We start from the raw sequence: 23,045 nt of genomic DNA, 5'->3' as shown, positions 1-23,045 counted from the left end.
TTATTCAAGGCAACTTATTAATAATGGAATAGTTGGCTAAAAAGGGCCGATAATTAAGTGGACCATTTGAAAGTGTTATGATGCTTTTCCTTCAAAAAGTTGGATCAAGCTATATTGACTGCTCTGTGTCACCCCATCTGTTCCCCGGAGCTATTGCGACTAGGCGTAGAATGAATTTCTCCCAATATGGAATATAGCTTTTTGTATTGAAATGGAGCAACATGTATTCAATACTAAAAATCACATAAGACCGCTATTTTATTATTATACTCATCTTCCTTTCCATGATATCAAGGTCATCAGCCTGCCCGTAGATCCAGACTCAAGGCCTCGCCGTCTTTGCCGGCGGGGCAGCATGTTCCCGCAGGGCCAAGTTCGAATCACTTCCCAAATCAATACCTCCTTTGATCTCCTCCAAGCTCGGCCTGCGTCCACGCTGTACTCGGACCCCAAGCAGCAGGAACCCGGCAGCAGCAATCAACCCAACGACAACTAGAGTCACAATCGCACCGATGACTCCTCCAACGGCGGGGCTAATTCCTTTGCGTCCGGAGGAAGAGGCTGCGCTACTACTCGGGCCATCGTCTTCATCATCCAGGACACCCGGACAGAATACAGCTGACGAAGACGAATCACACTGGAGGCACCACTCCTGCGTCGAATTCAACGAAAAGGCCTGCATCTCAGCCTTGAAGTCGCTATAGGGAACCTCGATGATGCTGGGGCTGTGACCGAAGAGCGGGTAAGATTGGAACTCCGGTGAAGTTGTTCCATTGCGCAGGAGGAACCGCACATAAAGCTGAGATGGGTCAGGATAGGTTGGAAATGATTGATTTTCCAGACTGAAGAGCTCAAAGGTGAGCGAGGCCCCGAGCGCAGGTCGTCCATAGAATTTTCCATTTTCCGGGGATGCAAGTTGCACGAGGGAGGTAAGAGCGACAGCAGGCTCGTAGCCTCCGAAGACGAATGTCAGTTTCCCACTGGTACCCCGGTAAAGAACATTGGTGTCGAATGCATCCAAGATACTTCCGGCTAGTGTCTGGCCTGCAATTGTGCGAATGGCACTGCTATCGATTGGGCTTGACAATGATGTATCCGAGTTGCCGTTTGTTGCAAAAGTGTATTGATCGGCATACCAGCGCGCGAGCCTTATATCCTCTTGGCTGACGCTGTGCAACAATGTCTCGTTGTGCAAGAGCTGGTATTCTAAGAATTCGGAGACCGCAATGGAGTTCGCATAGTTGACGGAAGAGCGGTCAAAATCGCCCGACAGGACCTGGATATAGAGACGGTTGTAGAGCGCGTCAGACTCCTGTATCATTTGCTGAGCCTCAGTGCTAGCCTGGTAGTCAGCATTGGCAATCTGATGCAGAAAGCAATTATCCTGGCCTGCCACCACGACCGACTGAGGGTCGTCCGAGCTCACGGTGACAATGGGCGGATATTGGTAGCCACCCATAGGGGCAGTCGCAAAGCTTCCATTGGCCATAAGATACGACGGGTCAGGATATTGCACGTCGTAAGTATCATTGAGGGGTGGGTATAACCCCTGCATAAAAGCCTGCGCGGACGCAATGACCGATGGATCGGTGGTAGACAGAATATCAAGATCTTCATCTTCGAGAGCATATGTAGAGATGCTCTCGATTCTCGTACTCGGACTGACGTCGGTCGAATGGATTGCAACATATCGATCTCGGAAAGCAGACCCAGCTTCATACAGTGTGTTGGCACCATATGGTGTCAAAATATTGGGGCGAGGCAGGGCTGTCGGGACACGGTCTCCGTATAGAGTGTAAGCGAATACCGCCCAAACTTGCTCTTTCAAATCCTGAGCCGAAGCCTGAGTAGCTGCCTGCAGGATCGCCGCAAGGGCGACAAACTGACGCGTAGAAAGCATTGTGGGGCTTCTTAAAGTCGGCCTTTCATGAAAAGTGAAGATGCTCAGTCGACACTATGGGTGAAGACTACCAAGCACAATCATGTATACACGAATGAGTGGGAGGGCCCCAGATAAAAGCATTAGCAGCACCGGTAGTTACATCCTACGGAACCGGGTCAAATAGAAAATGTTGAACCTGCGGGGAGTGCTCATGGAATATAGGGCGAGGAGGGTTCTAGAGGTGTCAAACTCAAGGACCGGTCCGTGTCTGGACTCCTCCAATGGTCGGTTAACGTCTGGTACAGACCACGGACGTAACTGCGCAATAATCTTGCCTACATTCAAGAACCATGGGAATTGCCTTTGTCCATCCGACAATCAGGGCTGAGCTGCTCGGAACAGTGTCTGCATCCCTAATCATGCCTATAGATGCTATAGAGATAGGTTAACTTAGACCCTCGCAGGAGGAGGTGTTCTCGACATGGCTATAGTGGTAGACGCGTCTATCTACTGTCACTTGTTGGCATCCTCAGGGATGAGCTCGTTCTGCATATGCCATTGTACCACTCTCCAGTCATCCTGAAAAAGCAGCTAGAGCACGTCAGTGTGTTGCAATGGTGTAAAGTAGAGGTCTAGAAAGAGATAGGAGGTAGTCTATGACGCATGGATAGAGTAGCATTGGACGGAAGTAACCTTGGATGAATGTTACCACTGAGGGGTCAAAAAGTGATCAAATGATACACTAGGAAGGACTTTATAGTCAAAAAGTGAAACCTGTTCCGGATTCAAAATGGGGTGTGAACCAGAGAGTGGTGGAAGAAGAGAAGAAGTAACAGTAGAATCTTAAGTATAGAGAGAGAGAGAGAAAAGTGGAGGATCAGGCACCCAGGCAGACAAGAGAATGGGTTTCCGAAAGAGGAAAGGCCGGGAAGACGGTCGGGGAAACACAACAGAAGTACGGAGTACGGAGTACTACAACAGACCTGGGAATGACCAAACAAACATAACTGAATATGTTGTCTTTCATTATACTGAAAGAAAAATAAATAAATAGAAGTTGAAAATAATACAGAACATTAAATCCAACTAGTGTACTATCTATATCGTAAGTATCCCCAGGAAATAATGGAGCTGGAATCCACACCCCCAGCCGAGTTCCCCGACCGACCGGGCGGAGAGGGAAAAAGTAGGAAAAATCTGAGGGGGCGATTCTCAATCTAACACTTCCCAAAAGCCCTACGCCTGCGCCCTACCCCTAAGCCCTCATTTCTGCTCTTGGAAGTCAACGCCTATCCCTTCCATCAGGAATTGTTCCTATCATGGTCGACACGAGAGGTACAGACCCGTCTCTCGACGAGGCGGCCTCATCTGAGTTGCCTGTTCCCTCCGTGACCGATTCCGCCGCTCATGGTGAGTTCTCCTGCGCCGCCGTTCGAAGGAGTCTCTGCTCCCGCTGGCCCCGGCAGCTCCCTGGGTAGATTGTCTTCAAATCAAACACCCTGGGGCCAGTCCTCTGCAGTGATGAAGACTTTCTGTATGCCCTATTTGTTTCCATTCACAGGGTTGACGTGAATTTACGGCAGTTTCCCCCAAAATGTCTCACCCTCTTGAGGAAGATGACGCTTCCCTGTCGCCGCCAGCTTCTAAGAAACGCCGTCTCGAATCCGAGCCAGCTGACCTTTCACTACCACCTCCACCGACCACCTTAACTGCAGATCAAGTACCGGGAAATCAGATTGAAGAAGAATTGGCATCTGCATTAGGCTCTGGTGTTGTCGACCCCGTGGACCATCCCGTGGACCGTCCTCTAGACACGCCCGCTCCCATCGAAGGATCTGCAGAAAGCGCGGTGCCACAACCAGAAAGCAGTGCTGATATTGATTCGGACATGGCTACTGTGATTTCAAGTATCATGAATCACGCAGAACGAGTGGAGGAACAATGTGTGTTAGGCCAGCAGCAACTGGCGGAGACCTCCAGCGCGTCGCCTCCGAAGGGCATGGTGTTTGTCAAAGCCAACTCACATCTGAAGATTCAGAGTCTGCCCATTCTTGACAACTTGGTAAGTCGCGACTTACTTCGCGTGACTTTGCTTAACAGGATTCTAACCCGCGATGTCTCTAGTCAACCCAGATTCTGTCGCTGCTAGCCAAGTCCTCGTATCAGGAAATCACGTCCTTTGTTTCCGAACCCGAGACCGAGAGTGGCCAAGCTTATGCGACCATGCGGTCGCTGTTCGATCATACGAAAAAAGTTTACTCGAGCAAAAAATCCTTCCTTTCGCCTACAGAGCTGGAGCTCACCGAATCCTCCCAGATCGATATTATTCGCAAAGCCAATCTAGCATCCTTTGTTTCCAGTATCTTTGGCACGCAGGAGATCGGGTTTTCGGAACTCAACGACAACTTCCTCGATGTGTTTGTTCCCGAAGGTGGCCGTCTACTCAAGGTGCAGGGTGCCTTGTTCTTGGAACTTAAGACCCAGGCATTCATCGCATCGATGAACAACTCGGAAAGAACCCGAACCGAGCTGCTTTACGACCTGTTTCCCGATGAGCTGGAGCAACAGCTGCTTGATCGGCGTCCAGGGACTCGTCAGCTGGCTCCAAGTGAAGCGGACTTTGTCAAGCGGGCCGGTTCGCGCCGTGACATTCTGCTGAGCGACGTCAACAACGAGGAAGCCATGAAGGCCTTGCCGGACAAATACCATTGGGAGGATTTTCTTCGGGACTTGAGCTCCTACATCACCAAGAACTTCGATACCATCAGCAACCAACAGGTCTGAATCCCAATCATTCATCTTTGCACGTGCTCGTACTAACGATGAGCCAGACGAAAAAGACCGCTAAGGGTCGACAACCATCCTCGTCCGACGGAGACTCACAGCCGTCCAATGCTCCTTTGCAGGGCCAGTTCCCCGTCTCGACCCAGCCACCTGATGTTCCTGTTGATAGAAACATGCACGGCGACTTGGTTGCGCGTGCGGCTCGTGCGGCGCAAATTGCATTGCAAGGCCACGGCTTGAGACGCTCCCAGCAGCAGCAGGCCCAACAGAACCAGCAACAGCAACCGTCGCAGCAGCAACCACAGCAGCACCAACAACAGCATCAGATGCATCAACCCCAGCAACTTCAGCAGCAACCTCCTCAGCATGCGCCGCAGCAGGGGGCCCAGATTCTGCATGGCTATTCTGCTGCCCAGCCCACGGGCCAGATGCAGCATCAGCAGACTCACCAGCAGCCGTATCATCATAGTCCCGCTCCGTCCGGTTACCAGCAACCGCCCGGTCAATTGACTTTCCAGCAAAGCCCCCTGCAGGCCAACTTCCAGCAATACAACCATGTGACGCCTGCTTCGATTCCGCGACCCAACTCAGCCGCAGCCAACCATGGCTATATGCCGGGGATACCACACTACTCGCAGTCGCAGCCGACTCAAGTCCTCTACGAGCGCGCGCGCATGGCGGCATCTGCCAAGTCGTCGCCTAGCAGCCGCAAGTCTGGGTTGCCCAGTCAGCGTCGGCCTTGGACGACGGAGGAAGAGAACGCATTGATGGCCGGGCTGGACCGGGTCAAGGGCCCGCACTGGAGTCAGATTCTTGCCATGTTTGGCCCGGGAGGCACTATCAGCGAAGCGCTGAAGGACCGCAACCAGGTTCAACTGAAGGACAAGGCGCGGAACTTGAAGCTGTTCTTCCTCAAGAGTGGCATTGAAGTGCCGTATTACTTGAAGTTTGTGACAGGAGAGCTAAAGACGCGTGCCCCTGCGCAGGCAGCCAAACGCGAGGCCCGCGAACGGCAGAAGAAGCAGGGAGAAGAGGACAAGGCACATGTTGAAGGCATCAAGGGCATGATGGCGCTTGCCGGTGCACATGCGCAGCCGGTTGGAATGACGCACGGCCACGAGATGTCGGCATCACCACTGCCACCAGATGCTGGAGCGCATGCGACGTTTGACCAGACAGCCGAGCAGAACCTGATGCAGACGCTGGGACAGGAGGTGCATGGTGAAGCCTTTGGGCAGCATCACCACCACCAACACCATCACCATCACCAGCATCACCCGCATCATACCCACCATCAAGACCATGTTGATCCCAATATGCATCTTGGACAATAAAGCGTCCGTCATGGCTTGTGTCTATGCTTCTGCTCAATGTCCATCTCATTCTTCTTTGCTCTTTTTCCACATGTATCAAAATGTGTTCTATGTTTCCTTTTGCGACATCTATTCTAGCGATTATGTTGATTACCGATGTGACTGTCCGGGGGAGTTGATTGGGGGTCTCGAGGGTGCTTTGCTTGCTGGGGAGACGAACGGCCATGTAGAGTTGGGGCTGTGTACCAACATTGTTCCTTTTTCGTAATTGCGAGGCAGCATTAGGGACTTAATCAAGACTGTATTTTATGAAAGGACTATTCGGCCAATATCAAGCATGTATCTGCTGTAGACGTAGCCAGAAAGATACACTATAGTAGCAGAGTCGGGCCGACCGCGGACAAGAGCAGAGAGACGAATGGCTCTCCGCTCCGGCAGCGCGACCCGGCCAGTCGACTCTCCGCCATCCCATCCATCTTTCCAGTCCCATTCATTCTTCGTCTTCCTCCCACCCAACCCCCCTGCAGCTTATTCCCTTGTGCTGGTAACTCAGAACCAGCGCACCACCGCCATCCCGGCTCATTGTCTGACCGCCGACGCGCTCCTTCATTCACTATTGGACTAGTTCTGGCCGGCCCTCCCTTGCTCGCCAGCCACCAACCAACCCATTACCACCACTCACCTTCATTCACTATTAACACTACCACCATGGCCGACTCATCGGCTTCGCAACCTCCCCCTCCAGCCGCTGCTGCTGCTGCTGCTCCTACTTCCGCCCCGGCTCCAGCTCCAGCTCCCGCAGCATCGCAAGATTCCTCCGCGACTGTCGTCCCCAAACAAGAACCAGATACTGGTGACAACACCCTGGATGCATCTATCGAACAAGACATCGACCTAAACGCAAACAACGCCGCCAACATGCCGAACCAGAATCCCGCTGGCAATGACGCCGCCGCCGCGGCCGAAAACTCCATCCCCGCGCCCACCTCCGTGGATGCTCTGGCGGCCGCCGCAGCGCCTGCCAAGAAAGAAACCAGCTTGCGGGAGTTCATGGGCAAGATGGATGAATATGCGCCGATTGTTAGATTCCTTGCCTTTCCACCTGGATTCCCCCTCCTATGTCACTTTTTTTCGCTCCACTACCACCCCCGTTTACTTCCACCCCGTATCTCTGTCTTATATCTTACTAACACGAATAACTTTAGATCCCCGATGCTGTAACGGCCCACTACCTCACTCTCGCCGGTCTTCCGCCTCCGGGTAACGGCCCCAATCAAACACCACCACACCTCGCCCGCCTCCTCGCTCTCGCAACCCAGAAATTCATTGCCGATATTGCCGCCGATTCGTATCAGTACGCGCGCATTCGCGCCTCCAACAGCTCCTCAGCCAGCAACCCCATGGGCAGTTTGAACGCCGCCTCGGGGTTGAACATGCCCGCCGGCGCTGCAGGTGTGGGATCCGCTGGTGCTGCGACTGGCGTATCAGGCGGCGATGCAGGAAAGGGCAAAGCGGGCACGCACTTGGGAATCCAGAGACCTGGGTTCGGAGGTGGTGGGTCGGGAGGTTCCGGACAGGGACGGACGGTGCTTACGATGGAGGATTTGGGTATGGCGGTGTCGGAGTATGGGGTTAGTGTCAAGAGGGGGGAGTTTTATCGGTGATATTTTTTCCTTCTTTCCCTTTCCACCTTGGGAATGTTTTGGGGGGTTTGGTTTGTTGCAAACATGCTGGATGTTCATGGGCATGGGCATGGGCATGGGCATGGGAATATGGGTAGATCGGGGACGGGTCGCGATGGGATGTGCTGTTTTACTTTACTTTTCTCTTTTCACCTTTGCTTGCTGGCGTAAAATACTGGGCAACGGCCGAACGATATCCTGCATGTGGGCCGATTTTGAAATATACAAAAGGCGTTTAGGGCGGAGTTATCGAGACATGATATGATACGGTAGGAAGGGCGGCAACCAACAAAAAGAAAGACAATAACTGAGACAATAATAGAAGTGACTTTATGTTCTGTGTTCTGTGTTGAGAAGTCCATTGACCTGTTGAATTTTATGGTCCGTCTAGTAGTTTACATGCAACACGTAGATATACATTGGTGGAAGAATAAGCAGTAAGGAACTGGATATAACGCCCGAGATAACAAGAAAAAGAACCTAGCCATGCAAATATGAAAATCACCACCTGCCTGTCCGTCTGCCTGTCTGCTATACCTCTTGAGCTGACAATCTACCTATCCCCATATCACAAAGGACCCAGTAAGATTCCAATTCAGAGCACACAGCAGGATAGCCACATAGCCAGACAACCAGACACAACCCGAAAAGCAATCATTTGTTCTTCGACTGCTTGTACGTGAATCTCTTCCGAGTCCTATCGAGACCATTCAGTTAGCAGCGATTCCATCATCATCATCACACGCCAATCGAATCTCTCGTTCTCCCGAATATCTCTCAACCGTCCTCTTGACACTCAAAGCCTCCAACCTCCCCAACCTTCCATATCCCACCCCATTCTTCCCAGGAGAGAAAAAAAAAAGGAAAAGGGAAAAAACTCACGCAACAAACTCCCCCAACTTCCTCCCGACCATCTCCTCCGTAATCACAACATCCTGATAAATCTTCCCATTGTGAACCTGGAACTTCAATCCCACGAAGTTAGGCAGGATCGTAGCGCCGCGCTTCTGCGTCTTGATCGGTGGTGTTCCTGGCGGAGCGGGGAGTTTGCGGGGGAGAGGGAGACTATTCATAGCTTCTGTTAGTATATATCTCTAGATCCATCGTATGTGTGTTCAGCGGCGAGTTTAATCGACTAAGAGTCGAAGTAATGGCATTGAGTTGCGGTGATAACAGGTTATAATGTAGGTAGGGAAGGGAAGGGAAATTAAATGCGACGACAACGTACGGGACGATGTTCGGACCTGTAGGTATGCGTGTTAGATGGGGTTCAATTTCTCCAGGAAGATTTCATAGAGGGATAAGAGGTAGTAGACTCACCCTTCCAGACCGAGCGAGAGAAGAGAGCTCGCGTGGGAAACATCTTGGTTTTTTCTGTGCTGTTGGCTTTTGGCTGATGCGGACCGGCGGGTTTGCGATGGATGATTGGGATGGGTTTGAGATGGAGCGGAGGGCGGATGGATTATGTAAGATTTTCTTCTTCTGGTAACGTATGGGGACTGGTTCTATTTACATTTGTAGAAGAACTGATTGTTCGTGGTTAAGGTGTTTTTCTGTTATTTAGATACATATAGCGATTTATTGACATTTTAAAGAAGCTAGTGACATCAATCCCGAGAAAGAAAAAGAACATGTGACTGCCAAATTGGTCGTGAGTAAAAAGAGCGAAATGCGGTAGTATCCATATCTACTCCATACATGACATCGCGAATCCACTTGGCATGAGAAAGAAAAAAAGAAAAAAATATGAATTATTTAGTTAGCATGTCCTGGTTTCGATCCAGGGACCTCCGGGTTATGAGCCCGGCGCTCTTCCCCTGAGCTAACATGCTGGGTTGGTTGAAAGATGTTGGGTGGTTCAGAATATGACTCGATAGGGTATGGATGGAATGAATGTGTGATTGTTCCTAGATTTCAATGTGCGGCGGCGCTTCACGTGATATCAGATGTCCGGCTACAAACGGAGGTACGTTTCCTCCCCTTCAACTTCTATTTCAGGTTTGCTGTTTGTGATTTCTATGGTATATTGTGTGTGTGTTTTTTTTATATATATGGTTTGGTTTTGCATGTAGTATGATGGAATTCTGTACTGTTGGCGGGTTATACATACATATCCTGTGGTGAGAAAGAGTAAGTAGTCACTCGTTACTAGATGCATAGATGGGAAGCAGAATATTCCTCTATCGGGATATATTCCAAGGTTTTAATATTCCACATGATCAGATTGTCCTCTCATTAAGCTTGCCAACTCATGATAATACTGGCAAGTGATGTAGGCATGTGCTATCGTAAATCAGTGGAGACCTCGTATAGATCACACAGCACAAGTAGCAACTCCTCGCCAAGGCAGCCTCATCTTGATTTAATATTCGAAGGATCGTTCTGCTACAGTTTATCTTCTTGAGCATCGTATATACATGTTGATACCAGCCATGATGGTTTATACCATGATGTCAGCCCAACAATTCATTTGCCCGGCGTCCTGGGAAGACATGCGAGAATGTATCAATGTACGGAAGACGATGGTTTCATGAGCCTGGCTGATAGGAGGGATGATTTGGATAACTACGTTGGTCTAGCGACGGTTTGTAGGTTGTCATTGCCTGCCACTTTTGGGGATCTTCGCGATCTACCACTGGGGATACTATATCATGAGATGTATGCCATTCTGCAGAAGTGTACTGTGCAGGGCAGTTCTCCCCATGGTGATATATACATCTATTGCGCTCGATTATCTCCCCTAGCATGCCCTGTGACGTAGGGATGTTTGACAATGTCAAAATGTAAGTATTCCTTTAGTATAGAGTCTTGGAAGGTTAAGAAAAGGACCAACGAAGTCAGGCTATATCTTTGAGGGATGACGTGTAGCCTTGTCAAAGAGCAGACTGTAACAAATCAGAAGAGATGAATAAGAGAGTCTGTACGGACAATTTGATTGCTGTTCGGCTGTCTTGGTAAGAGAGCAGATGGAAAAAACGGCAAAAAAAAAAAAGAATCAGATAGCATGTCCTGGTTTCGATCCAGGGACCTCCGGGTTATGAGCCCGGCGCTCTTCCCCTGAGCTAACATGCTTGGGTTGGTGTTTAAGGCTTCCCATTTTGGCACTATTATCCTAAGCTTGCGAGCCATGTGCACAGCACTCATCCATGTGCCTATGTTCTAAGCTGCAACCAACATGAAGATTTATGCAACGGTATTCAGTACCAAATATTTGATGTACATTTGTATATTCGCTAACACCAAATTGTTTCATATAGCATCTAAATCGCCCGCGAGTTTCGATGCCTTGGCCTGCATATCGTACACTTACTCGACGGCAAGTCCGGACAGAATTTTGATCAAGTTCCGTATCCCTTTGAGCACATTCTCGTCCGGCCCCTCACCCGGTGTCCATCTGGCGTGGGCAAAATCGATCAGACGAAGGTCATGCACCTTCGGGGGATCCTCATCCTCATCATCTTCCAAATCCCCCAGGTCTCCCAGGTCTCCCAGATCGGCCAGCTCGGCCATTTCGGGGTCGATGTTGATGTTGATTGCCTGGTGCGATTTGATTCCCTGACCGACCGGTATATCAACCACCTGGATTGACCCGCCCTGCTGGATGTGGAATTCCATATTTTCCTCCTCCTCGTCTTCGTCTTCGTCCTCGGACTCACCCCGTTCAGGCCGGGGCTTTTGTTCCTCCACAAGCGCATGTTCCATCGCTTCTGGATCTCCCTCATATACAATCAAAACACTTGAAGAATACATCCGGCTTTCCTCTGACTCCAACACATGCTGTACCTTTTTCAGTTCGTCCGCCAATCTCTGGGCGACCAACTGGGAGCGGTCAACGGCCCCAGCTTTGGCACCAGCAAGGAATTTTTGGAACCCTTCTATAACAGTGTCTTCGGTGAGAGACCGCCCATACCACTTGTCGTAGCGCTTATATCCATCTTTCTCGATGACCTCGCCCCGCGCCCCCTCGGAACCCTCGTATTTCGTAGCATACGGATCGGTTTTACTTCCTTCGTCGCTTTCTCCACTCACGCCCGTCCAGACCTTCATTCCCGCAATCCGGAATCCCAGCTTTGAGCTTGTCGTCTCCTGGGATACAGCATCTAGTTTCTCTCGCTTCTGAGGCGGCGCATCATCAGCCCATAGCCTTGCGCCCAGCTTCACGTCCAAAACATTCGGCCGCTTAAACCCCGAAGCCACGTTTTCCAGCACAATAGATATTCCTGTCTCCAGCTTCTTCCCGTTCGAAGGAACCCATGGTAGATCCTGCGCGGTACTCACCGATCCCGGGGTTGCCGTGCTGGGCTGTGCTGGTGCGGTCGCGCCCGGCGTGCCCGATGTCGAGGAGTAGTCTGATCCGGGGAGAACAATCGCACCGGACTGCTGCGCAGCTTCGATGGCGGAGAACTGCTGCTGGTCGGCAGATGTCAAAGTCCCTATGTATGTAGGGATAAACTCCCTGAATTCCGGGTGGTAGGAGCTAGACTCGTAAAACGCGACTTCTTCGGGAGTGCAGGGCTTTGCGATAAAGGAGCCGGACAAAGTGCATTGGACACCGTCGCTGTATGAGTAGCACGAGGTCAGTAACCTGTAACGACTCGTATGCTGAGTGGACAAACATTGCTTGGGGAGGGGGAGAAAATAGGAGTGCTGGCCATGAAGCATCTCGTATCTTGCGGCAAGGGCGGAGAGGCAGAACTTACTGGCCAGCGGCGGCATGATCAAAAGCGACAAAGCTGTCGGTGTCCAGTTTCTGGGTTTTCAAGCTGTCCGACCGCGACGAAGACATATTGGGTATCCGAAGAACTAAGAGGTTATTCACTGTCCAACAGAGACCGTTGGATTCTAGACGGCATTCCGCATGAGTTGAGTCACGGGCGATGAGGATTGGAAGCGATGCGGAAGGCGCAGGACGAGTCGGGTAAGGGAGGAAAAAAAAAATATGTATATGGTATATATATCTAGACAAATGCCGGAGAAGAGTATAAGGAGGGAAAGGAGGCAATCAAACAAAGGAGAGAGTAATAGGTCGACAGGGCAAACAAAGGGTTGGCAGAAAAAGGAGGGACAAGCCACAGGAGGTGGTGGAGGTGGTGAGTGAAAAGAAGTGGTGGAAGTTGCTGGTTATGTTCCGAGCTGAAGTGACGTGCAACCGCGGAGAAGCATGCAAGTATCCGCTCTTTCTTGCGCTGGACGATGGACTGACCTTTTCCCCCAAGGAAACACAAGGCGGCCCGAGCAAACCTGCACCGCCCAGGGATCCCCGAGATGAACTCAAAGGAATGGTCGGTATTAGAAATGTAATCATCCGGGAAGGCTCGAGTGCAGCCCGGAGGAAGTATAATATCAGACGCTACGATGCCGCATGCCGGCGATCATTCGCTGGAAGTTCTTCTCTATACTTCATCGTTCCACTGGATTTCACCCGCGCTTTGCTGAGAAAATTACCAATAACCAGCACGTCAGCTTATACTGGTGCCACATTATCAGCCTGCTTGGATATGGTGCCATAGAGAGTCATTGTCTAATTCACTCACTCATCCTTGACTAATTCCATTTCATGGTGATGGTGAGTTATCTGCATGTTGCATCATGATAGGAGTCTATGTACGAAAGCCATATGTAATCCATAGGCCCAGGAACTTCGACTGGCACTGAGTTTATCAGAGCCAGTTACACAGACGAGGCTGTATGTTCAACTTATCGTTTCTCCTCCTTCTCTCTGACCCTCTCATTGCACACTGTTGCGCCTTTATCTCCCGCTGCAACTTCTCACGACTTCCTCGACTTCAAAAGGACCTGCGCTGGGGTCTCTCCTGCTATATTGATCTGATCCACGGAGACCCCCGCATCTTCCAGATTTCCTGTAAAAGCACCAGAGGCTTGCAGCAGATGTTTGGCATGTAGGGACTCGGCATGACCTGTAGACTCATCCTCCCCAGTGCGTATCACCCCTCGCATAGCCTCGTGCAAAGGGGTATGCCTTGGTGATTGCGCGAATTTACATCTGCACCCCGCTAAATAAGCTGTCGGGCTGCCTTAATGGCAGCCTCGTCTCTAATCCCTGTTTGCTCCAGCAGCCGGTTCGCAGATTCGGGCTCAGACACTCGGGATCTTGGTTTGCGCGAGTCGGTTGATGCAATAGATTACGTCCCTCGGAGTTACTGACGCGGGCATCTGCTCCACGCGCTGGCAACATTTCGAGTAGAGGGGCGAGGGATCTATTGGTATTGGCACGAGGCTGGATGGCTTGGGTTGCAGCAGGGATTCCCTAGTAATGGGGAACATTCACCGTCTCTGAGTTGGTCCCCAGCAACAGGCCCACCGTGTCCAGCAGAATCTTGCGGCTGAAGCCTTTGCTGAGATTTGACCCCGGTTATCCTGACATACCACCATCGTTGCAGGCAACTTCATATCCTCTCTTCGCCGATGCACCATCAGGGTGCGAATAGTAACCCCCTTTCAGTACAAGCTCGCAATATGCAGCGAAATGATGCTGGCATATGGATCTGCTCATACTTCAATATATCTCCCACGCCTGGCCCTTGTGCAGATTACTTTTTCAAACAATCAGCAGCAGAGTCACCTCATAGTTACCACGGTAGGAAGCTGCCCCAAGCAAAGCGCTTTTCTTATCTGAATCGATTTCCAAGACATTTAATCACCCACGCTTGGTTTTCACCCAGCAGAAACCTAATCGCAGCACTCAGTAACGCCATCTTCCCTCAAATTCGCCTCGAGGGTGGCCTTAGTACTGACCTTAGCAAAGACCTAAATGATAGGCTCGGGAGCAGACAAGGCCCAGAGAAAAATGTAATATGGCCCACCGCACTGGTATTACAAGCTGGAAAAAGCTTTTGGTGCCTGGTAAATATGGCATATATTGAGCTAAATCATTACTATTCATCCGTGGACATGAATCTTCACAATAGTCTTGATCTGTAGCAGTCCAATCAATGCGACTCTTACCATTTCTCTTGAGGTATCGAATGATATCACTTCTTGGTATGAACGGCATCTACCAGCCTAATAAATGCTGGCATGGAAGGAACCGGCTTTGTCCCAGTCATTTAACAGGTGAATCCCTCCTACTTGCTTCACTGTCAGTGCTTTCTATCACGTCCGATTCTTCCATCATTGGCTGTGAATCCAGGAAGTCTCAGATCTAATCTACTCACTGTCAATAAATCAAAGATTTCCAAACAAAACAATGTTTCACGGTGTTCCTCGTGCAACTTCCGAGTTCCAACTCCCACACGTCCAGGTTACCCCTCCAGCTTTTATCTCTCTCTTCTATCTTCCCTCGCCTTCATCCATCCTCTCATCCTCTTCTTAAGGGCGATTCCTTTTTCTTCCTCTCATCTCAGGGGTCTGCTACTGTACTCACGATGTCGGACTCTCATGATACTTCAGATACTGGCAAAGAGCTTCCTTTTCGCCCAGTTGCATCTAAATCCATCAACGATCCTCAGCAGACGGACCAGTTACCAGAAATACCGGAAGATAAACCAGACTCGGCCCCTAACAGTCCTAAATTCCAGTCACTCGAGGAGTTGCCCATCGAGTTTGACCAGGCCAAGAAGAAAAAGAAAAAGAACAAGACACGCCCCAAGAGCAAGCGTGGAAAGGTGAGAATGCTAACTGATGCAACGACTTGCAGCCAGACTAAGGTCTACAGAACAAGCCAACCGGCTTCGAAGAGTACTACGTCGACGCCCCCATTACCCCCGAGGAATTTAGCGCTGAGAAGGAGCTCTACAATGTGTATGTCCCCAAACTTCCATATTTAGCACCTGCTAACCGCAATATGCGTAAAGCTCGCGACCTCTCACCCAGTAAGTCTTACCACCTCATGGATTTGGCACTCATGCTGACTAGTCCAAGCCGAATTGAGGATGCCCTTTTACGCTACCAAAAGAACCGGCGTCTGGAGTCAGACAGAAGAGATGTCTTCCTGAAATATCTGGCGTATGGCGGGGTGAACGTCGGTCAGAGAATGTTCGGGGGGTTGGACGGCCGTGACCTTCAGCAACTGGACAGCGAACAGATCCTACAGGCGCGGGCAATGACCAGTGTAGGCAAGGACAGATCTAATCTTACCGTGGATTTTGATGCAGTCGTTCGCGGGTTTCTGTAGGAGTGTCACACGCCCTGAAACTACGTTTGACTGACTCGTAATAGGACCTCCTTCTTTCCATACTATTTCAATCCTGAAACCGAAGATATGGTTAAGCTGGCGACAGTCACCATCCGAAACTTTCTGTCCTACCTCCTCTACCATGATGTATGCCCGGAGTACAACGATAACATCGACCAGGCCAGGAAATCGTGCGACATAGCTACAACGGAGCTGTGGAACAATCATCAACTCATGGCCAAAGGCCCTGGTGACTTCAACTCGTGTTGCTCCTTGCTTTTCGGCGGAGAGCTCCATGACACATATGTGGAGGACAATCAATGGAAAAACTCCAAGGACGATGCGCCTCGCCTGACAACTGAGACAGCCCGCAAAATCGTCAAATTCGCCCTCGCCGGCGCGGGAGAGAACCGTCATGCCCTCCGGTTCCAGGAATTGACCGAGAATGATACGCTGTGCGCAGTGCGTATTGAGGATATTGATGGGTTTGAAATTACCGCTGTTCATTCCCCCGGAGAAGACGTCCGCAAGTTTTACCAGACGCATGCTCCGGATCTTGTTCCCGTCGGAAAGCTGCTAGCAAGGGCTTATCGAGATCCAGGTATGCCGGATTTCGACCTCAGCCCGGAGGAGCAAGTGGCACAGCAGCCGGAAAAGAACTTTGAGTTCTTCATGGAGGACGACATACTTCAGTACTGCTACCCGGGAATGAAGGTAATCACTCCGGTATGGGAGCTGAACTGTGGATTCCATTATTTCGAGGATGCGTATAGAACGTATAGTTCCAACTACACCCCTCTCGTGAATGACTTGATGCTTGGATGGAAGGAGCCGAGAGATTTAGCCAAAGCAGAGAGTGATGGAGAGGATGACTCGTCTGTTACTCTGTGAGCATCGCCAGAGCAGGACTGTCCGCGGAAGCTCAATTCTTAGGATACTAACAGCTACTATCATATTCTCATCTTAGTCACGGCTCATTTTCAGATAGTCAAAACAAATTGATTTCTATTGGAACATATATTCATAGCATCTGCACCAGCTCAAGGCTTCAGCATCGACTTGCCGGTGGTCTTTCTACTCTCCAGATCGGTGTGAGCCTGGGCAACCTCCTCCAAGGGGTACACCTTGTGAACCTTGGCCTTGAGCTTGTTAGACAGGAGAAGGGAGAACAGCTCATTGACGTAGAACTCGAACTCCTCGCGAGTCTCAATGTAGCCGAAGAGCTGAGGCCGAGCGACCTTGACACACTTGGGGGAGAGTTTCCTATAAAGCCATCAGTATCGAACCTCACACCATCAACCAGAGTAGGAATCAACTTACTGCAAAGGCAAAGGCGGCACCGGACCACTAGCATTGCCAAACCAAACAATAGTACCCTTACGCTTAACGCTCTCCAAGCTTCCCTCCCAAGTATCCTTGCCAACCGAATCAAAAACAACATCAACTCCCTTACCACCCGTAATCTCCTTCACCTGCTTCACCCAGTCCTTGCCCTCCTCACTGCGGTAATCAATCACCACATCAGCACCCAGACTCTTCGCCAGCTGGCACTTTTCAGGACCACCAGCCGTTCCGATGACCTTCGCACCGATGGCCTTCAGCACCTGCGTCATCAGGGTTCCCGCCCCGCCAGCCGCAGCATGCACCAGCACCCACTCATCCTTCTGCACAGGATACGTCTCCTTCGCCAACGTGAGAACCGTCAATCCACTCAGGAAAGATGCCATCAGGCTCTCGTCCGTGATGCCCTCGGGGATCTTGATCGTCTTGGCCATCGGCACCGCCGTGTACTCGGCATATCCACCAGTGCTGAGCCAGGCCACCCGGTCTCCGACTTGGAAGTTGTAGGGGTTGGGGCCGTCGCCCAATGCGACGATGGTACCGGCGCCCTCGCGACCCAGGATCTCGGGCTTCGCGGAGGGGTAGAGGCCTGTGCGGAAGTACGTGTCGATGTAGTTGATGCCGGAGATATTGTTCTTCACAAGGACTTGGCCTTCCTTGGGCGTGGGGACGGGGTGGTCGGCCTTGAATTCGAGGACCTCGGGTCCGCCGAGCTTCTCGACCAGGACGGCCTTCATGGTTTGAGGGACGGACATGGTGGTGAGGGTACGGATGGGGGATGCGATGGTGGGGTGGAGGTGGGAGTTGATTGCGGAGAGTCGTTGAATCGCTGGGGAAGATAGTGTTGAGGTAGTAGTAGTGGTGATGGATGGAATAGAGGATCGGATAAGACGAGGAAAGACGCGATGGAGGGGCATTGGATAATCGGGGGTATTTCTAGTTGCGCGATGAGGGGTGGGACAGCAGGTGGGTTAAGTATATCCGGATGTTCGGGTGGGGGAAGGTGGAAGTTCTTCCCCCGGCTACGATTGACGGAGCTCGACGGCCTTGCTGGTTGGTTTTTCGCCGAAAGTGGACCGCGACTTGAGGCAGTCGATTCCCGTCATTTGAAGCTTGATTTTCTGCGCTTCTTCCCCGCAGTTCTTCATTATTCTGCGTTGCGCTTGCGGATATTGGGTCAGGATGTCCGATGTATCTCCGCAATGTATCACCGGGATCTGAAGCAGACCTTCCGGTCGCTGTTTTCTACTACAATTCTTGAGATTAACTGTTCCAGCTACTCAGCGACTCTTTCCCTACCCTCTAGCATTCATTTCAGAGTCCATAGAATGGCCACCTCTTCATCCGACGGAGTGACGCCATCGGCTGCAAGTCCGAACCGTCGGGAATATAGCTGACTAATGTCGGCTTCCTGCCGACGGATCGTGCTGTACACAGCTGAGTCATTTTTTACATAGCGACATTATTCCTTGATGCATAAATTCCCGATCGGGACATATACTCGTGCTTCTCCAGAAGCATTCCGGATTGTCTTCATCCTCCATCCATTGGGCCTTCATCCTCTTCATCCCTTCCGCGGACAAACTTCATTATGCATCATTCAGTTCAGCCAGACAACTCAGCCCCCCTGTATCACCGCCTCGCTATGCATATTGCCACCGTTTGCTCTTTCACCGTCTTTCCCACTGATGTCATAGCAGTGTCGCTTCCAACAATGAATCGTATATCATTGGAAGCTACTGATCTCCCCAGCATCATCAGTCAGGGGGCATGCAGTTCATCCCAAAAGGTGGCACCAGTAGCTGATGACGCCCAATGTGCCGAGTTGCCCGGTATCCCTTGAGCGGAGGCTGTGTGGCTTTGCCAAAATGCGTGTCGGGCTCACGACGTGCTGTGCCTACTGTATAACTAGACCAACAATCATCCACGCCAATACTCGAAAGTGGCGCCTTTCCCGCAGACTAAAATCTCTTTCGCCCGTCAGCGTACCTAATCGGTCGACGGAAAGCGGGGATAGCGAATGAATGAATCTGCCAGCACAGGTTGTCCCACAGTCTGACAGACCACACTTGACCTCACCTGCATAGGGATGGGATGGTTTCATGAGCGACTCCTTTGTTGACATGGCTAAAGGAGATCCATTCGTTCCCAACGCTTGACGTCTGGCCACGATCGCCATGTTTCAGGGCTAGTGGGATTGATTCGTTTCCTGTTAACGCCCAATGTCTGAGCCCAGGCCCTGATAGGGCCACCATCCCCGGAGAGGCGCTGCCCGACCAGGTTTCCCATTGGGGTCTGTCTACTTTATATAGCCTCTCGAAAAATCTCTTCGCAACTTCCCCGATTCCTGGGGTGTGTACATCAGAAACTAACCTCTCCGTCGCTTAATACATAATTCTAGCCGCTCACAAAGGACCCCCGGGCCATCTGACTCTCTCATCTGCGAGCTGATTGACTGTTCTCTGTTCCATCTGGATCACTCCCGTGCCAATTGCTGTTTGCCGAACGCTCTTGTGTGTGTGTGTGTGTCTGCTATATTTTTCTTGCTCATCCTTTCGAGACCCTTTCTCGAGTGAGTCCGATGCTCGACGGATATATGATGCCAACTGCCCGGAAAGTATTTCTGATCCACCGTGCCACCGCAGGATAGCCCCCAGGACCGATACTTTCCCGTTGGAGCTTTGCTTTTCTTTGCTAAAAGTTCTTTGTTCTTCTGTTTCTATTACCAAATGTATTCTACCACCAAGATGAGCTTGCGCTGGCGCAAGAAGACCCACTGGCCGCCGTCGCCATGTGTGGAAGACGAAGCTGTTTCCCTCTCCCGCGAATTACACGGATTATCCCAAATTGGAGAAATGCCCGGACTCGAAGGTGTTTGCTCCCGCGGAACTGTCGACCAATACCCAGTCCTTGTGGATGTTTTCTCTTACTCTTCATATGAGGAGACGACCGTCATCTATGAGGACTTCAGCCGTGACAGCAGCTCCGAGGACAACGTAGGGCCGCCAACCCCGGTGGATGAGAAACAGGACCCGATGCTCTACCTTGTCGGGGATGACCAGGCAGTCTCGTTGTCCGCGCCACTTGCAAGTCGAGAGAAACCCCAGGATCCACCCAAGAAGCCAACTGTTCAGAGGCAGGACTCTACGACGCGAGGCCGCCCCAGGGTGGATACTAGAGCTCAGAGAGACAGCCCGCCTAAGAGGGATACAGCCCAGAGTTCCCGGGATGCCTCGAGAGCTTCGAACATACGCACCCCTGCCGTCACACAAAGCAAGTCTACTCCATCGTTGCCCAGGAGATTAGGGAGTGTGAAAAATGGCCGCTCCGCCGACGCCCTCACCACTAAATCCGGCTACCAGTCCGACTCGGCTACAGTCAAGTCCAAGACCAAGCCTGAACCTGTGAACAAACCTGCCGCGCCTCAAACGGACAAAAAGTCGCCCACTGGGCTCTCCGTGGCAGAAAGGCTGGAAGAGAAAATCCGCCAGAGACAAGAACTTCGTGCCAAGGGAAGCTCAAGCGATGTGCCGAAGACGCCTAGTCCCCCGTCTACTGATCAACCCAGTGTCCCGGTTGAACTTCCCGCGGAGCCATCCACGACCCCTGCTGTCACTGCAGCGCCCGAGAGCACCGCCCCAAAAACCCGTCCTAGGTCCACGTCGACGCCCAAGGAGCCAGCTACTGACCGCCGTGCGGATGAACATGAGGCGTCCTCCTCAGCTGCAGCCCCGGCACCACAACTTCCACCACGTCCGGGATTGGCCACTAAGCCAGCAGGCCGATCAATCTCCAGCGACAAACCTCAGTCAACCGCTCAGCTGCCAGCCCGGCGGGCCGTATCTTTCCTAGATGACGTGCCGCAGAGGTCCTCATCGCTCCCACGGACTCCGGAAGATATCCCTGAGCCACCACTACTACCACGCCGACGGAGCTCCTCACAGGACGCTGTCCGCCATCGAAGTTCATCGCAGGATGCTGTCCGTCAAACATCGCCCAAACGGCCGTTTTTCCTCCCGCCCTGCCCCAGATCGACTCCCATCGCCGGATATCAGGACTGGCATACGGTCAAGGGACTACCTCATTTGAATATTTGCCCGTCATGCATGAAGCAAATGCGCAAGTCAGAGTTCCGCGACCACTTCGTCCTAGCCAGTCCCCGATCCCGTGGAGAGAAAATCCGCTGCTCCATGAGCGAGCCCTGGACCCGACTGGCATGGATGCAGACGCTCAAGAAGCAGCTAGACCACCTCGAACTGCTGCACCAAATCACGCGGCCACCCCTCAGCATCAAGCCATGCCCGGGGCGCATCATCACCGAGCAGCACTGGTACCGGATTGTGGACCCGGAAACGAACATGTACCTCCCGCAGTTCAATGTGTGCTCTGCATGCGTGCGGAACCTACGGGTCCTGATGCCGCAGCACCGGGACACCTTCAAGCGGAGCTCCACCAAACAGGAACGAGCCTGCGACTTTCTGACAGACAGCCCGCGGTTTGTCCGGTACATCGACTGCCTGGACATAGCGGCCAACCGCGCCGACCAGGAACATATGCTGCGCCCCGACGTAACCGAGTTCCTCTCGTACGCTCGACGCAAGGTAGTGCTGCGAGACTGTCGGCGGGACCGACGGATCCTCAGCACGTGGCACTACATGCCGCAACTGCCAGAGCTGACAGTGTGCGAGGACTGCTACGATGACGTGGTGTGGCCGTTGGTCCGGGCCAAACATCCCATCGCGCGCAAGTTCTCGACGTCCATGCGACTGCTCCCCGGCGACGGACCGTCTCAGTGCCGCGAAGCAAGCTGTCAGCTATACTCCCCGCGCATGCGCGCCAAGTTCGCAGAGGCGGTACAGTCGAACGACCTGATGTATTTGAAGCAGGTGGCGCTGCGCCGGCGCGACGCCGAGCAACGCTACCGAAACCGGGAGGAGGAATTGCTGGAAGACGCGAGTCGAGGATACGACGTGGAGGGAGAGATGCGGCGCAACGTGGAGGAATGGAAGCGAAACGAGTAGTTCGATACCATGTATTTCTTTGTTCGTGTTTGTGTGTGTGTGTGTTTTTGTCAGGAACCCGCCTGTATGTTAGTGTTGATGATACCTGTACACCTGATATCCAATCCAACCCAATCAATCAATCAAATCACCAGACACAGCAGCATTAGCCGCATCAACAATCCCCATCGCCTCCCCCAACCCAACAACTCTAAACCCCCTATCCCTCAAAACCGGCAACACCCTCCTCAACCCCTCAACCGTCCAACTCCTCCGATCATGCATCACGACAATACTCCCCTCCCTAACCAAACTCCTCACATGCCACGCATTCACCCCCGCCCACCCAATCTGCGCATCATGCGGATACACACTCCCAAGCACAATCCTATACCCAAGCCCCCTTACAAGCTCTCTCATCCACCCCGAAAAGAACCCCGATCCAGGTCTAAACCACTTCCGCACCACCCCCCTCCCATCCCTCGGCCGTTCCACCCCAACCTCCTCATACACCCTCGCAATCACCCCTCCACCTCCTGCATCTCCTGCTCCAGCACCCCCTTCCCCAGGGACACAGATGGCTCGTCGTGCATCGCGTGGTTCCCGAGTTCCATCCCGCTCTTCACTAGCGTGTGTAAGATCCCCTCCCGACCGGGGATCTGTGACCCGATGAGGAAGAATGTCGCCCGCGCGTTGTATTTTTGGAGTAGGTGTAGGATGTCGAGGGTGTAGGCGCTGGGAGCATCGTCGATGGTTAGGGCGATGAGTTTCTCTTTTGGTGCTTCTTTGTTCTTGTTGGTGTTGGGCTGTGGTATCTCCCATAACGTATCCGGGTACTTCTCCGCCATGGAGCGGATGAGGGCATGCGGTGGTCGGTAGATTATGTATAGGGGCAGGAGGGCGAACAGG

The 23,045-nt window shown here is 52.0% G+C and overlaps 10 protein-coding genes and 2 non-coding genes across 12 annotated transcripts; 5 read left to right on the top strand and 7 right to left on the bottom strand.

Annotated features, from left to right (window-relative positions):
* Window positions 1-322: 322 nt before the first annotated feature.
* Window positions 323-1,900, bottom strand: BO83DRAFT_359779 (uncharacterized protein; the record flags this gene model as incomplete). The annotated part of the gene is made up of 1 exon (XM_025529370.1): window positions 323-1,900. One exon carries the CDS (start codon window positions 1,898-1,900, stop codon window positions 323-325), a length of 1,578 nt encoding a protein of 525 aa, XP_025388366.1.
* Window positions 1,901-3,124: 1,224 nt separating this feature from the next.
* Window positions 3,125-6,279, top strand: BO83DRAFT_436989 (putative MYB DNA binding protein (Tbf1)). The gene is made up of 4 exons (XM_025535995.1): window positions 3,125-3,292; window positions 3,466-3,944; window positions 4,007-4,660; window positions 4,714-6,279. The coding sequence occupies exons 1-4, from the start codon at window positions 3,202-3,204 to the stop codon at window positions 5,998-6,000; spliced, it is 2,511 nt and encodes an 836-aa protein (XP_025388365.1). The 5' UTR covers window positions 3,125-3,201; the 3' UTR covers window positions 6,001-6,279.
* Window positions 6,280-6,470: 191 nt separating this feature from the next.
* Window positions 6,471-7,990, top strand: BO83DRAFT_378000 (putative TFIID and and SAGA complex TAF10 subunit). Its single transcript, XM_025531143.1, has 2 exons — window positions 6,471-7,059; window positions 7,185-7,990. Exons 1-2 carry the CDS (start codon window positions 6,688-6,690, stop codon window positions 7,641-7,643), a joined length of 831 nt encoding a protein of 276 aa, XP_025388364.1. The 5' UTR covers window positions 6,471-6,687; the 3' UTR covers window positions 7,644-7,990.
* A 325-nt stretch (window positions 7,991-8,315) lies between these two features.
* Window positions 8,316-9,024, bottom strand: BO83DRAFT_312285 (mitochondrial 37S ribosomal protein uS19m; the record flags this gene model as incomplete). Its single annotated transcript, XM_025527508.1, has 3 exons — window positions 8,316-8,358; window positions 8,544-8,753; window positions 8,978-9,024. The coding sequence occupies 3 exons, from the start codon at window positions 9,022-9,024 to the stop codon at window positions 8,316-8,318; spliced, it is 300 nt and encodes a 99-aa protein (XP_025388363.1).
* Window positions 9,025-9,421: 397 nt separating this feature from the next.
* On the bottom strand, window positions 9,422-9,493 carry BO83DRAFT_t140. Its single transcript has one exon. It is a non-coding gene; the product is annotated as a tRNA-Met (tRNA).
* A 1,168-nt stretch (window positions 9,494-10,661) lies between these two features.
* On the bottom strand, window positions 10,662-10,733 carry BO83DRAFT_t139. Its single transcript has one exon. It is a non-coding gene; the product is annotated as a tRNA-Met (tRNA).
* Window positions 10,734-10,857: 124 nt separating this feature from the next.
* Window positions 10,858-12,937, bottom strand: BO83DRAFT_377997 (inositol polyphosphate multikinase). The gene is made up of 2 exons (XM_025531142.1): window positions 12,362-12,937; window positions 10,858-12,219 (listed from the first exon to the last, which is right to left on the bottom strand). Exons 1-2 carry the CDS (start codon window positions 12,445-12,447, stop codon window positions 10,968-10,970), a joined length of 1,338 nt encoding a protein of 445 aa, XP_025388362.1. The 5' UTR covers window positions 12,448-12,937; the 3' UTR covers window positions 10,858-10,967.
* A 340-nt stretch (window positions 12,938-13,277) lies between these two features.
* On the top strand, window positions 13,278-13,617 carry BO83DRAFT_377996 (uncharacterized protein). The gene has a single exon (XM_025531141.1). It carries the CDS (start codon window positions 13,350-13,352, stop codon window positions 13,563-13,565), a length of 216 nt encoding a protein of 71 aa, XP_025388361.1. The 5' UTR covers window positions 13,278-13,349; the 3' UTR covers window positions 13,566-13,617.
* Window positions 13,618-14,826: 1,209 nt separating this feature from the next.
* On the top strand, window positions 14,827-16,769 carry BO83DRAFT_436985 (uncharacterized protein). The gene is made up of 5 exons (XM_025535994.1): window positions 14,827-15,286; window positions 15,337-15,422; window positions 15,476-15,493; window positions 15,543-15,791; window positions 15,840-16,769. The coding sequence occupies exons 1-5, from the start codon at window positions 15,047-15,049 to the stop codon at window positions 16,684-16,686; spliced, it is 1,440 nt and encodes a 479-aa protein (XP_025388360.1). The 5' UTR covers window positions 14,827-15,046; the 3' UTR covers window positions 16,687-16,769.
* A 66-nt stretch (window positions 16,770-16,835) lies between these two features.
* BO83DRAFT_311673 (quinone oxidoreductase family protein) lies at window positions 16,836-17,891 on the bottom strand (the record flags this gene model as incomplete). Its single annotated transcript, XM_025527487.1, has 2 exons — window positions 16,836-17,058; window positions 17,116-17,891. 2 exons carry the CDS (start codon window positions 17,889-17,891, stop codon window positions 16,836-16,838), a joined length of 999 nt encoding a protein of 332 aa, XP_025388359.1.
* A 1,992-nt stretch (window positions 17,892-19,883) lies between these two features.
* BO83DRAFT_398355 (uncharacterized protein) lies at window positions 19,884-22,157 on the top strand (the record flags this gene model as incomplete). Its single annotated transcript, XM_025533245.1, has 1 exon — window positions 19,884-22,157. The coding sequence occupies one exon, from the start codon at window positions 19,884-19,886 to the stop codon at window positions 22,155-22,157; it is 2,274 nt and encodes a 757-aa protein (XP_025388358.1).
* A 114-nt stretch (window positions 22,158-22,271) lies between these two features.
* BO83DRAFT_398354 (chitin deacetylase CDA4) lies at window positions 22,272-22,984 on the bottom strand (the record flags this gene model as incomplete). Its single annotated transcript, XM_025533244.1, has 3 exons — window positions 22,272-22,487; window positions 22,602-22,608; window positions 22,662-22,984. The coding sequence occupies 3 exons, from the start codon at window positions 22,982-22,984 to the stop codon at window positions 22,272-22,274; spliced, it is 546 nt and encodes a 181-aa protein (XP_025388357.1).
* Between the last annotated feature and the right edge of the window lie 61 nt (window positions 22,985-23,045).

The sequence above is a fragment of the Aspergillus eucalypticola genome (assembly GCF_003184535.1).
Source record: "Aspergillus eucalypticola CBS 122712 chromosome Unknown BO83scaffold_11, whole genome shotgun sequence".
NCBI classification, from domain to species: domain Eukaryota; kingdom Fungi; phylum Ascomycota; class Eurotiomycetes; order Eurotiales; family Aspergillaceae; genus Aspergillus; species Aspergillus eucalypticola.
This window is presented reverse-complemented; position numbering and strand designations above follow the sequence as displayed.